At 45.3% G+C, this 12,396-nt stretch overlaps 1 protein-coding gene across 4 annotated transcripts in view; it reads left to right on the top strand.

The window, feature by feature from the left end:
- Window positions 1–12,396, top strand: part of ADCK1 (aarF domain containing kinase 1) — an 80,193-nt gene that overhangs the window by 24,783 nt on the left and 43,014 nt on the right. For 3 of the 4 annotated variants that reach the window (XM_050336537.1, XM_050336539.1, XM_050336536.1), the window contains exon 4: window positions 5,112–5,315. The exons of the other annotated variant lie outside the window; for it this stretch is intronic. In XM_050336537.1, the coding sequence (XP_050192494.1) occupies window positions 5,112–5,315 (204 nt within the window). The remainder of the gene's footprint in view (window positions 1–5,111; window positions 5,316–12,396) is intronic. 4 annotated transcript variants of the gene reach the window in all.

The following is a 12,396-nucleotide window of genomic DNA, read 5'->3' as shown; positions in this document are numbered from 1 at the left end:
TCCAGGTATATTGATTGTTCACTTTTCTTTGGTAGGGACTTGGCAGGGCTTATTTTTCCATGGTGATGAATAAGATCTGTTGCATCACATGGAGTTTTTGTCACTGCACTGTTCTCTCCTTTACCAGATCAGTAGCAGGGAAATTAAACCTTGGTGTAAGCACAGGTGAAATGGGACACTCTGCTGTTTGTTTTTGACAGTAATGCAGGTCAACCCATTTATAGTAGAGAGCTCTTTTTGCCTTCTGGGCACCACCTGGACCTGTTTACCTTGTCATTATGTTTCTCTGTTGCCAGTGCTAGTTCATCCTTACTGGAAATAACAATGATGCAGATGCTAAGATAGACAGGGCTTCTGCAGTATCATCTGGTCTGAAAAAGCTCAGCGCAGGTTGAAATGAAGCTGTGGTGAAACCAACTCGAAATGTTGCAGCCTTGTCCTAACTGGAAAGTCTCCCCCTGCTGCTGTCCATAGTGCTGGGCTTTTGAGCTGGGAATGGGATAAAATAAGCAATGTTTTTGCATCTCCAATAATTACTGAGTTTTCTTTTCACTTTGTGAGGAAATTTATTGAAAGCCACTTGAAAGTCCCAATAAATATCTCTTTGCTATTGACCATTGTATTAACATCCTCATAGTATTTTAATGGACTGGTGAAGAATGATTTCTTTTGCCTCAAAATCCCTGTTGGCTTTTTTTTCAGTCATATCACATTTAGCTAGATGATTTTTAGTACTCTCTGTAATTATTGTCTCAACTAATTTAGCTGATACAGAAGTAAAGCTTGCAGGACTATAATTTCCCAGTTTAGTCTGGATTTTCCTTAAAAACAGGGCAACACTTATTCTCTTTCAGTCCTCTGGAAGTTAATGGTTTTAATATGAGGTCTCCTTTTTATTCCAATTATTAATATTTCAGCTAATTTTTGCATTGATCTCCAATTTTTATATGACTGAAGTTTTCAAGGTATTTTCTGGAGACACCTTCTTGAAATACTGTCTTGGACAATTGTAAGCAGTGATGGGCAGGCTCCTTCTCGGCATCCTGCTCCATGCAGGAAACTGCCTGCAGCAGGAGAAATACCTGCTTTCCCTTGCTCAAGCTGGGAGTAGGTGGGATGTGAGCGGGCACCACGTGGTACGGAGCTGTTCCTGCTCACCTGTATGAGAGTGCTCTCCAATACGGAGGTGAGAGGAGGAGCAGCTTTTCAAACCCTGTCCTCTGGGCAAAATCCAGCATGACCTCCTTTGTGAGATGTCTGTGTTTACAGTGTTCCTGGAGACAACACTCATCACCAGGATCTTCTGGTAACTTGTTTGTTATGACTTTGACTAATTGCGTTTCAAATTTTCTCTCTGCATTCCTAATCCTCATTTCACGTTTTGCCAGCTAAGAGTATGCCCTTCAGAGTTGGGATGACTTTTCTGAAGGATTTCATGGGAGGAGTGGCTTCCACCACTTACTTTACTGTCTTTGGTGGCTTTTCTGAGCCCTTTTGCCACCAGGTCTGTCACCAGATACTGAAATTTTCACTGATATATTTTAACTGGTATTTATTTTCTTCTAAATAAATTCTTTTACTTTAAGACCTGATTGGCATCTGCTAGTTTATGATAGCTGCACATCTGATGTTCTGAAGAGCAGTTCTTTGCCAATGTCTCTGTGAATATAGGCTCCTTGAAAAGCATCCAGATGACTTGAGAAGCCAGATCTGCTTATACATTCCTTGGTAAATTAAAAAATACCACTTTGCAGCTCTGCTTGCTGAGCACGTGCTTTATGCTAGAGGTGCCTCCTCCCCATAGCTGGCAGTTGTTACTTTCACAGTGTTATTAGTCAATCCCAATCTACCTGGGGCTTAGGTAAACTACATGAGTCTGATAGCCATGCTGCAGGCCAATGTAGAATTTGTCCTGCTGAAATTTGGGGAAGAGGTTTAAGACAGAAAGAGATGCCCATGTGGACTGAGGAAAGAGCCATATGCACAGACAACATTTGTGATCTGAAGGGCTTCCTGAGGGAATCTTATTCTTGATATTCCTCAGTATATGAAATGCGTACTTTCTCTGCAGTGCGCTCCTAGGCATGATGCATGCAAGCAGGTCCGTATAAAACTATCTGTTGGTCCCAGCGCTTTTTGCTGATAAAAAGGCTCTTTGAAGTATTGCTTGTGCAACAAAGAGCAGTATCTTGTGAGATTTTTTGAAGAAAAGTTCTGATTCATTCTGGGATTCCATTTAACTTGTAGTTTCTCCAGGGTAGAACAGAAATCTGGGGCAACAGTATTGGGCACTGTAGTAAGAATGTGACACTCTTACTTTGCCTATGATGAGGGAAATGTCATCCATCGGAGAAACAAGTGTTGCATCTGGACTGTGACCTAGCTTGGTGAGATCCAAGAAATTAATAGATAGCATTAAGAATACTTTCATGCTAAAAACCCTGACCTGGTTGATAAGAAAAGAGACCTTGGAAGCTGCATTCACAGTGCAGCTTCATGCTCACTGTACTTCTGCCTCTAATGACGATTGGAGTTTTGTAAAATGGAGGGCTACGTAGATAGATTTCCTTCTTCTGAGACAAGTTGCCTGGCCATCTTCTGTCTCTCTGGCAGGTGCAGGAGCTGGCATTCCCTGGTCCAGCCAGCCAGCCAGGGCAGCTGTCTCTTAGGAGTCGTAGCCAAGCCAGTTGAGAGAGCATGGTGGAGGATGCTGTGCATGGGGGTTTTGTTCTGTTTTGTTCCTAAAGCCCTATGTAAGGATCCTCTTGTCTCTCCTGGCCAGGACTGCTGTGTCCATAAGGCCACCCATGCTCTCAACACTGTGGATAAGTTTGGGAAGGCCGAAATTTCCTCTCAGCTTATGCTAGAGGAAAGAGGGACTATTTCTGCCTCCCTCTCATCAGCGACCGACATGAAGATACACTCTCTATCTAAGCATACCTACAACCAGTTGCATTATTAGCTGCATGAGTTTTCCATCTCCCTTGGCGATCCATGTGGGGTGGGTAGTGCATTGGGGTCAGCACCTCTGCCCTGAGCTGGCTGCCCAGCCTGACACCCATCACCGTGTTGCAGCCCCAGGGTTGCTGCTGCTCTGCTCTGAGCCGTGCTGCAGCCTGGAGTCATTTGGTGGGCTCCTGCTGTGCCTGTGGGAGGTCACAGGGCTCTGTGCTGAGCTCAGTGCTACGAGCTCAGTGCTGGGTTTTTGGAACACACCGGCAAGGAGCCTTGTCCCTGTTTCTCGCTGGTGCCTTTGGCTGTGTCTGCCCAACACCTTGAGGACAGGCTGCCCACTGCTCCCCTTGCCCTTCACTGCTGGCAGGGGGTTTCCTCCACAGCTGGAGGCAGTGGCCAGAGAGTGATCATTGGAGCTGCATAAAAACTGTTTCCCTGTAATGAGCTGCACTCACGGTGCTTTGACAAACTACCCAGCTGCTCTGGCTCCCTCTCTCCCACTGCCTTTCTCTTTCATCCCATTACTTCCTCCCTGGTTTACTTGTTTTCTCATCTTCTTTCACAGTTTCCTTTCCTTGTTCCCTTTTGGCCTGCTTTTGCCTCCGCTACACACAGAGGAGAGTAGGGAAAGAGCCAGTGCAGAGCCTTGTTACAGAGAGGCTGTTGTAAAATGCAGGACAATAATGTGGGAGACTTCAGGCATGCTCATGGATGTTATATGCTGCCTATGTCTTTGCAAGTGTTTTTGAGCCAGCAGTATGCTGGGCTAAGCTCACGAGTTACACTTGCCTGTATGCCCCCACCTAGGAAAGTGTGTGTATGCATCAGACTGTCAAGTCTCATGCTGAGTGTGAGACTTGCACATTAGGCTTTCTCCTCATGCTCCCTTAGGCCTGTGTTTTGTGCATTCGCAGCTCAGCACCCAATCCGTCCCCTGACATGTTCCCAAATGCAGGACACTCATGGCACAGCTTTGCAAGAGGGCAAAAATAGCCACTGAATGGGAGGGGTGCGTGTGGTGTTCTTGAATGTTTGTTGTGTGTTCCTTTCTGCCACATACTTTGAGGCTTTTGGTGCAGCCCCTCACCACAGGATTTGACTTTCAATGACTTCTGACACAGAAGCTGGAGGAATTGGGAGCCTTCATGCAGATAGGTGTCAGGCGTTAACAGAAGATGGGTGCACAGTTATTTTTTGTTATTGATTTGCTTAGGTTTTATTAATGTATCAGAGTAAACTTATCTGAAGTTCATTAAATATTTAATATAGCTGTGTCCTTGGCAGGAGGCTTTTCTAGTGAGAGTAATAAAGGCAGCATAAATCATTGTCACTGAAGGATGTGGTGGCTGGTCTATTCTTGAGGAGCAAAATGAACCCCAAGAGCTAAAATTCAGACCAGGCAAGTGGTTGGTGATGGATTTTGTCATTTGGTAGTTGCATTTTGGCCATGGTGAGCACAGCTGGCAAGTCTTCTAGTTGCTCAAACCACTGTCACTAAAGACTTTATTTGCAATGTAAACCGTAAGACCAAGACCTGGCTGGACTGGAATGATGTAATCTCCCCTTGTGTGTGTCTGAGTGAGGTGAGGAAGATGAAGGACTGCCCACATACTGTCCTTCCTCACTGCCAAATAGACATCTGTAATTTTGATTTTTAAAAAACTCTTCTTCCAAGTTCCTGTAATTTTCTGGGATGGTATCTGTGGTTTTCCTCTCAGTTTAATTCTCTGCACTCACACTAGGAGTCTAGCATAATAGTTGTGGTACTGACTTTTGTCTTTTGACAAGGGGTTCCCAAATTGTACATCGTAGTGACGTATCACAGCGACAAACCAATGCTGCTCTATGGCTAGCTGTCTTATTCTCTGCAAGGATGAGCCAAAAACTCATGTGCTGTCTCTGATCATGGTGCCTGTACAAACAAGTGTCGAAGCCCTTTATACTCAGGAGCATCTTGTCCTGGTCTGGTTCAGCCCAGCCGACACGTTAGACGATGATGCCCAAATACTTACTCAACATTTTAGATGATGATACCCAAAGTGAAGAAAGGAAATCCTTGGTCTGCTTAAATACTGGACAAATAAAATATACATATGTTGGCGTGTGCATGTAACAGACAGCAAAAGGGCTTAGCTGATGTTCTGGTCTCTTTGCAGGTGCACCTGCGCTCTGCTGAGCGCCTCCGGGAGTTGTGCTGCTCCAACCGAGGCACCTTCATCAAGGTGGGACAGCACCTGGGAGCACTTGATTATCTGCTGCCTGAGGAGTACACCCGCACCCTCAAAGTGCTGCACAGCCAGGCCCCTCAGAGCACCAGGCAGGAGATTGAGCAAGTTATCCGTGAAGATCTGGGCAAAGAGGTAGGGTCAGCCATAGCCTGTGTTGGCTTCTCTGGTCTTAGCAAGCCGTAGGCAACTAGAGGAAGGAAAACTGGTAGTTCTCAGTTGTAAGAGATACCAAGGGGAGATGCATCTTCTTTGGCTATGGGAGAATTCCCTGTCTATCAATGGGCATTATTGGCAAGCTTAGGTAAGGAGAAGATAACAGAGTAAGGGTGTGAAAGCCACCAGATGGAAGTGGCAGGACTCAGCAGAGCAGCACAGTCTATATCCCAAGACAACAGGGTAGCTGGAGGTCAGAGTGGAGGGCTGTCTGCCACACTGAGGGGTGAAAGCTGAAGGTATTGATGTTCAGGACAAAGATATATTGGCAGAGCTCTGTGAGGGATGACTGCTCTCCCCTGGCTGCACTAGACCAATTCCAGCTAGCACTGACAGCCCTTTAGTTTCTCAAGCCCCTAATTAACCCCCAAAGAAAATAATAGCATAAATCACTTTTGGTGCTGCAGTCAGGTAGTGCAGTAGCCCAGGAGTCAGTGCCACCATTAACCCTCAGCAGCCCACAGCACTGAGATCAGTAGATAGGTGCCTGTGTTCATTAGATATAAGAGAAGTAACCACAATAAATTAGAGAGGATGTTCTGCTATTTTGCATCTTGTCCCTCACAATAAGAGGTTCCCTCACACTCCAGCCCACGTTGAGGAGAGGCATTTCGAGGCTTGCAATTGACATGGTAAGAAGGAGTAAGGAGGCAATAATGTGCAAAAGGAATGGTAGAGAAGGTGTGTGTGAGGGGGAGGAAGATGGAAGGTTGAAGAAGGGAAGCAGTGTGTACATCTGTTACTGCTCATATAGAGGATTTTTGGGGGTGTTTTTGGTTGTTCTGGCCTGTCTGACTGTGTGGTAAGGAGGTATGGGGAAACACAAAGAGGTAAGTGAAATATTTGTGCCTAGAGGGTATATTATGGGCAGATTTGGATGGGGTGGATTTACCTATGTGTGGTTTAAGGGTCTAGATATTGTCTAGCTGGGAATGACAATGAATATCTCCCTTCAGTGTAATGGCAGGGTTAATGTCAGCCCCCAACCTGCAAGATGCTCCCTCTATCAGTACTGCATCCTTGTAGCATGGCTGGTACCAGCTGTGTTTCATAGCTCAGTGGATAGATGGAGCAGGGCAGGCTGGCTGCTCCCTGCAGACCCCTGCAGGCCCCTGCCTCCATGAGCCTCCATCTGGCAATCTCCCCTCCGCAGGAGCTGTGGAAAGCCATCCCAAGGTTAGCCCACATTATATTACCACAGGAGCCACCTCTGGCACAGTCTGTGTGGCATCTCTTAAAGGCTAAAGTAGGTGCTCAGAGGTGCACTTTTTCTCAAGTGGTGTGTTCAGCTGCCACTGATACTCCCTGATTTTTTTGTGCTTTTTGGGAGCTAGATGAATGCTCTGTGCCTCATTGATTCCCAGTGAAGCAGCTCGAATACAGTCTTCACAGCAGCTTTACCTCATAGCATTCACTTCACCCACATGAGCAGTGCTGGGCAATATTTAATTTTAAAGAAACAGGGAGAAAAAAAAAGGTAGAAATGGGAAGAAAGTGATAGAGGGGAAATTGTAACGAGAGAAAGAGCAATGATAGAAGAGATAAATGAATGGAATAACATGTATAAAAATAAAGGAGCTCGTAAAACCGGGTGCTATTAAAAGCTGATGTAAATGCCAGTGTTAATAGTTACAAAGTACCAAAGCAAGGTATTTAAAAACTGAAAGGATTTGGGGAAACTAATGCACCAAAGTTGTCTTTGCTGGAGCCCAGAGGATTTAGTAGAGTTACTTCAGGAACAAATTTAATTCCAGTGTAGTTAGATCCTCAGTACATTCTAAATATGATATACTTAACTGAAATATAGGTGGTAGAGGGGCAAGGTGGAGTGTCAGGGCAGAGTGCAAAGAGGGATCCTGAAATTTTCCTCCTTGGAGCCAGCATCAAACATGCGAAAATTGCAGATGAATTTAAATAGAAGAGAAAATGAAAGTGAGGGAACCTTCCCAGGATGCCTAGGCCTAGACCTCCTGCTCTTGAATTCAGTGGTAAGAGTCGCAGTTCCCCCATCAGGCCCAAGAGCAGGGCTCCTCAGATGAATCTTAAGTGTAGGCAAGAAGTAATTACATACAGTTTGGATCAGTGCAGAAAAAATGGAAGAAAGAGCAAGTGGAAATACAGAGATACCTAGGGAGGAATGTGACAAGCTGACAAAGTAGACAAGAGTTTGCAAAAGGGCATGAAGATCAAAAAAAGTCAATATCATATATAGAAGCATTGTAGCTTCATCAGTTAGAAATAGTCTGCCTTCTGATGTGACCTACTCCCGAGAGTCTTAACACAGGCTTGGATGTTTGACAGATGATTGTGGGAAAACTGGCGTAAATGACTGTGCAAATAGGACTGATGTTTGGGCAAAGACAGCATTTGTGAGGGAGATTTACAGCAGTTCAACATGGTTCTGTTGTCCCCACCCAGACTTGTGTGATACCTTGCTGATGAGGGATCTCCCATTCTAGGCCAGCATCATAGACCTGGACTGGGAGCTGCAGCGTGTAGTTCTGCTGCATGAGCTGACTGATTTAAAGACAAATGGCATGTGTGCTGATCTGACACAGAAGGAGGAGCATTATATATGCTGACTAGTGGGTTGTTCTGTCAAACCCTGTTTTAAGTCTAGGAGCAATTTGTGTACCTATCAGGGATCATTGAGATAAAAATAATCAGTAGTGAACAGATGCTGTCTTTCTGATCTCAGCCACAGTGGTTGGGCTAAGTGATGGTGGGAGGTGATCATTCTCTTGAGTATTGTTTGTGAGAGGTTGAGGTGTGGGGGGGGTGCGATTTGCAAAGTAACACAGTAGTAGCAGTGGGAGAGGCTGCACAAAGAAATCTTTGCAGTGACTCCTGGAAACAATCACTAGTAAGATCACAGAGTAAGAATCTTTTGAGGAGACAGTGGGGATACCACAGGTTGGGCTCGTTCTGGATGTATACCTTGGAGCAATTGGGAAAAGCTGTGTGCGTAAGAATGGGTGATAAGATATGAATGAAAGAGTCTCTCCTGCCTCTATTTTTATCTTCCTTGCTTGAACAAGGTTCTGAAAGTGAAAAGGTGTCAAGCGTGGAAAATGAAAGCAAAACGAATATGTTCTTTCTCTGCAGAACTATAAATGACATAGGGAGAGAGCTGGTTCAGCTAAGCACTCTAACTCAACAAAGTGTATGCAGAGCAGAGCCAGGCAACTTCTGGTGAAGTGTGTACACCAGACATTTAGAGAGAAAGAGTGATGAGGGGCTCTGGAAGATAAATCTCTCAGAGTGATTGTACCTTTAAAGCACAAAATCGTTGTGCTTAGAAACTAGAAAAGATGGAAGGAATATTTTGCCAGCACTGGGATCAGGGGCATTTTCTCTCTCTGGCAGGTCTGTTGGAAGGGACTGTCTTGTGGCTGTGGGATATAGGGATGTGGGAATAAGTTGAGTCCGATGCATCTGCATTCAGTTAATTAGAATCAAAAAGGAGTATTTTGGCCTTGACCTTGTTTTGATAAAGAGAGTGCTGTGGTCCCAAAGCAGAAAACTGCTTAAAGGTCTGCATGATAGCATGCATGGTTCATGCCATAATTGAAAACAATCACAGAATGGTAGTGTGTGAATGTGTGAAATCAAAACATTGTGTCACCAAAGTTTTGGGAATTCTAATTAACTGAATGGCAACACCAGGTGCTGTTTACCTGAAGAGGTTAATAAAAGGGGAATGCAGAGAGAGCTCTGCGGAGAATCCCAAAAACCGAATTCTGTGAGTGCAGCCTCATTTTTTCAGCGCCTGTAGTTGCCATATAGGGATACTGGGGAAGTGGTGCAAATTTGGTCCCAGAGCAGAGATGTAGAAGCCAGGGCATCTTTGACTTTGACCAGGCTACCTGACAGCCCTTCTGTATCTGTAAAAAAGGCTTCCTATAGATCTTTCTGCATGTGATTTCCACGGACAAAGTGCTCAGAGGAACTAATTGCTCATTGCTAAGACTGATCAGACTACTGTGAAACTCTCCCCTTTCAAAAGTACATCTGCTTCGCTCTGCTCAAGGCTGTTCCAGACCTTTCCTCCTCATAGGATGGAGTCGTTGCAGAAGGACTTGGCAGCTTTTACAATCCTGGTCTTCCAAATATCCTTAGTGCCTTTCTGTTGTCTGGCTCCACTACTGTCCAGTGCAGTCCTTAATACGAGTCTCACTTCTCTGCAGCTGTGCAATGATAATGAGTTTAGATACTGTGATATCTTCTTGCTTCACTGTATACTCCTGTCTATACCAACACACTCTTTTACCTCTTTCTAGTCCCAAAATACCTCCTGGTTTGCTGTTGTATTGCACATCCCAGTGGGCCATAGCATACTCTACCCAGTCAGCAGCACTGTATTACCTCTCCTGTATATAGCAAGATGTTGTCACTTTTCACAGCCCATTGCTCATCAGCTTCCAGCCCATCCTTACACATTTTTAATCAACTTAAGTGACCTTTCCCCTACGACTACTGTCCCAGTTTAAATGAGACACAGGTGTTTTGCTGAGGATGAGGTATGAGAAAAGACCCAAACTCCTTCCTCTAAGCAATTATAAATCCGAAATTAAGAGGCTCTGATTGAAGGAAAAAAATTATGCAATTAAGGAAAAATAACAGCCCGTTATTAAAAGGTATGTGTGTATTGGCAGAAACAACAAAAGTAAACAAGTAAAACAACCAAACAATACTCGTATACCCACAAATAATCCCCTTCAAAACAAACCAATAAACAAGCAAAGAAATAAAATTAAACAGTTCAGTCTGTAGCCCTTTGGTGCAATTCTAACCACAGTCAGCAGGGGGCACCGTTGGATCACCAGAGATGCAGAGCTTGTAGTATCCTGTGGCAGTCACCAGGTGGCACTGTTGGATCACGGAGACGCAGAGCCTGCAGTTCTTCATGCTGGCCAGCAGGGGGTGCTGTGGAATCACAGGTCGTTGCCACGTGAGGTAACACCCTCCGGGGTGTGTTGAAGAAACCAAAAAATTGGGTTTCCCTCCCCTTCCCCACACACTGGGAAAGGGGAGAGAGAGAGGAGGGAGAGAAACAACAACAACAAAAAAGTCCTCCCCAATGAAAAAAAACACCACTCACTCTGATTGGCTGGTTGAATCGTGCGGCACAGTCCTCTCTCTCCCTCTGATGTGCACAAGGACCACTGCCAGGAAAGAAACAAACGGGAGTGGGGAAGGGGAAAAACTTCCAGAAAACAGCTCCTCTCTGATGAAAATCCAAGCAGGATCCGCAGCTGGCAAGCAGGCTGAGAACAATAGAACCACACCAAGCCTCCCCTCCGACCTTGTTCCAGCCTCAGCAGCAAGCCCCAAAAACTCATCCCCCCTGTTTCCCAGGAGACAAGAGAAAAAAAGTAAAGAAGAGTTCCCCCCCCCCCCCCGCCCCGTTTCCCACAAGATGAGAATCTGAGCAATGAACCAGAAGCCAACTTCTTTTGTGCCCTTAAGTGTCCACTTAACAGCTCTGCACGCAGTGGGCAGGGGGAAGGGAAAAATTCCTACTTACTTTCTATGAACCAGCAAAACCATGACACTACTTATTCTCCCACTCGGTATGTTTGTCTACTCCATACTCTACCCAGGCTTTAGCTCATGTTGGAGGTAATTTTCCTTGGTGGGAGATGTTCCCTCCTTCCCCGTCTCTCAAACTGTCCTTTCAGAAATATCCCAGTTCTTGTCCTTCTCCTTTCTGGCAGGTTCCAGTCAAGCAGGTTCTCTAGTCATTGCTCCTATGTCTGGGTTGAGGTTGCACAGTTGGGGATTAGGGTAAGGATACAGTTATCATCCCTCCAATGAAGCCAGTGTGGTCCCAGGTAGGGTCTTTCCCATGTTGGTAGGATGCTTGTGTGACGCAGTTGCCCAGGTGCTCTGTGTCCAGGCTGTGTAATTGCATAGGGGGTGAGGGGCTGGTGGAGGGCACAGGGCCAGTCTCACCTGCCATGAGAGTGAGAGTCTCTCTTTCCTTCTTGCCCGTTGACTTCTCCTTAGATCTCTGGCCTCTTGCTAACAGTTGTTGAGGCTGTTGCAAAGAGTGGAAATTGCTGAAGCTGAGCAGTCTCAGATGCTGTCAAATGAAGGATCCCAAGAAATCCTGCCTACATACTTATACCATTGCTGGGGAGTTTGCTGTGCTCCAGGAAGGCTGAGACAAAAAAAGCTCCATAGAGAGAACACACCAGTGATCCAAAGTGTTGCTTACAATGCTTGCTTTGTTCAAAGCTGGAGGAAAGGGCTAGGGAGAGCCCAAAGGTCAAGGCTTGTCTTTGCTGAAGCCAAATCATATAAAGATTTCATCATAAATAGATAGAAAGACAGTCATTTGAAAGGATATCAGTCCAGCTCTGCTTTGTGGGAATGCAGGTAATGGGAAGTAGTTTCTAATTGCTTGATTACCCAGCACCTCCAAGGAGACCATCCTTTTCATTCGCAGTTAATTGCAGCCTTTACCTGTTGTTCAAGGACTATTTTGCAATTTGTAAGAAACCTCCTGCTCACTGACTGAGGAGGGCAGGATATGTCAGTGGTTTGACTGTGATTTATAAACAAAGCACATGTGGTAGAAGAACCTCCTGTGTTGTGATTTGTGAAGCAGGATGCCTTTTCACGGTGATGTTTGTAGGATCCAGCCTTGGATTCCTACTGTTGTACCTGGCACAGCACCAGTGTCGTGCCGGTAAGAAACAGATACTCTTTGAGAAATCATTGGCTATGCAGCAAAACCATGGCTAAGGAGTAGACCGGTCTTTGTCCCTCTACTTTAAATGGCTCCCAAAGTTCTCAAAATGTTTTCTTGGTTGACTGCATGAGTATTATTCATATGCTGTTGAGATGTACCCATATATACCTGGGAGCATGGTTACTCCAATGATCTGCTGCAGTGCCACATGGCCATTTGACAGGGAGGGACAAAAATCACATGTTCATGTGAGCCTGCCATGGGAAAGATTTAGAATGAGACCACATCAAGGTGCTAATTTCC

This window comes from Myiozetetes cayanensis, unplaced genomic scaffold, assembly GCF_022539395.1.
Source record: "Myiozetetes cayanensis isolate MyiCay16 unplaced genomic scaffold, myiCay2020 scf6-25, whole genome shotgun sequence".
Lineage (NCBI taxonomy): Eukaryota > Metazoa > Chordata > Aves > Passeriformes > Tyrannidae > Myiozetetes > Myiozetetes cayanensis.
Note: the sequence above shows the minus strand (reverse complement) of the source record. Positions and strands in the feature narration are given on the sequence as shown.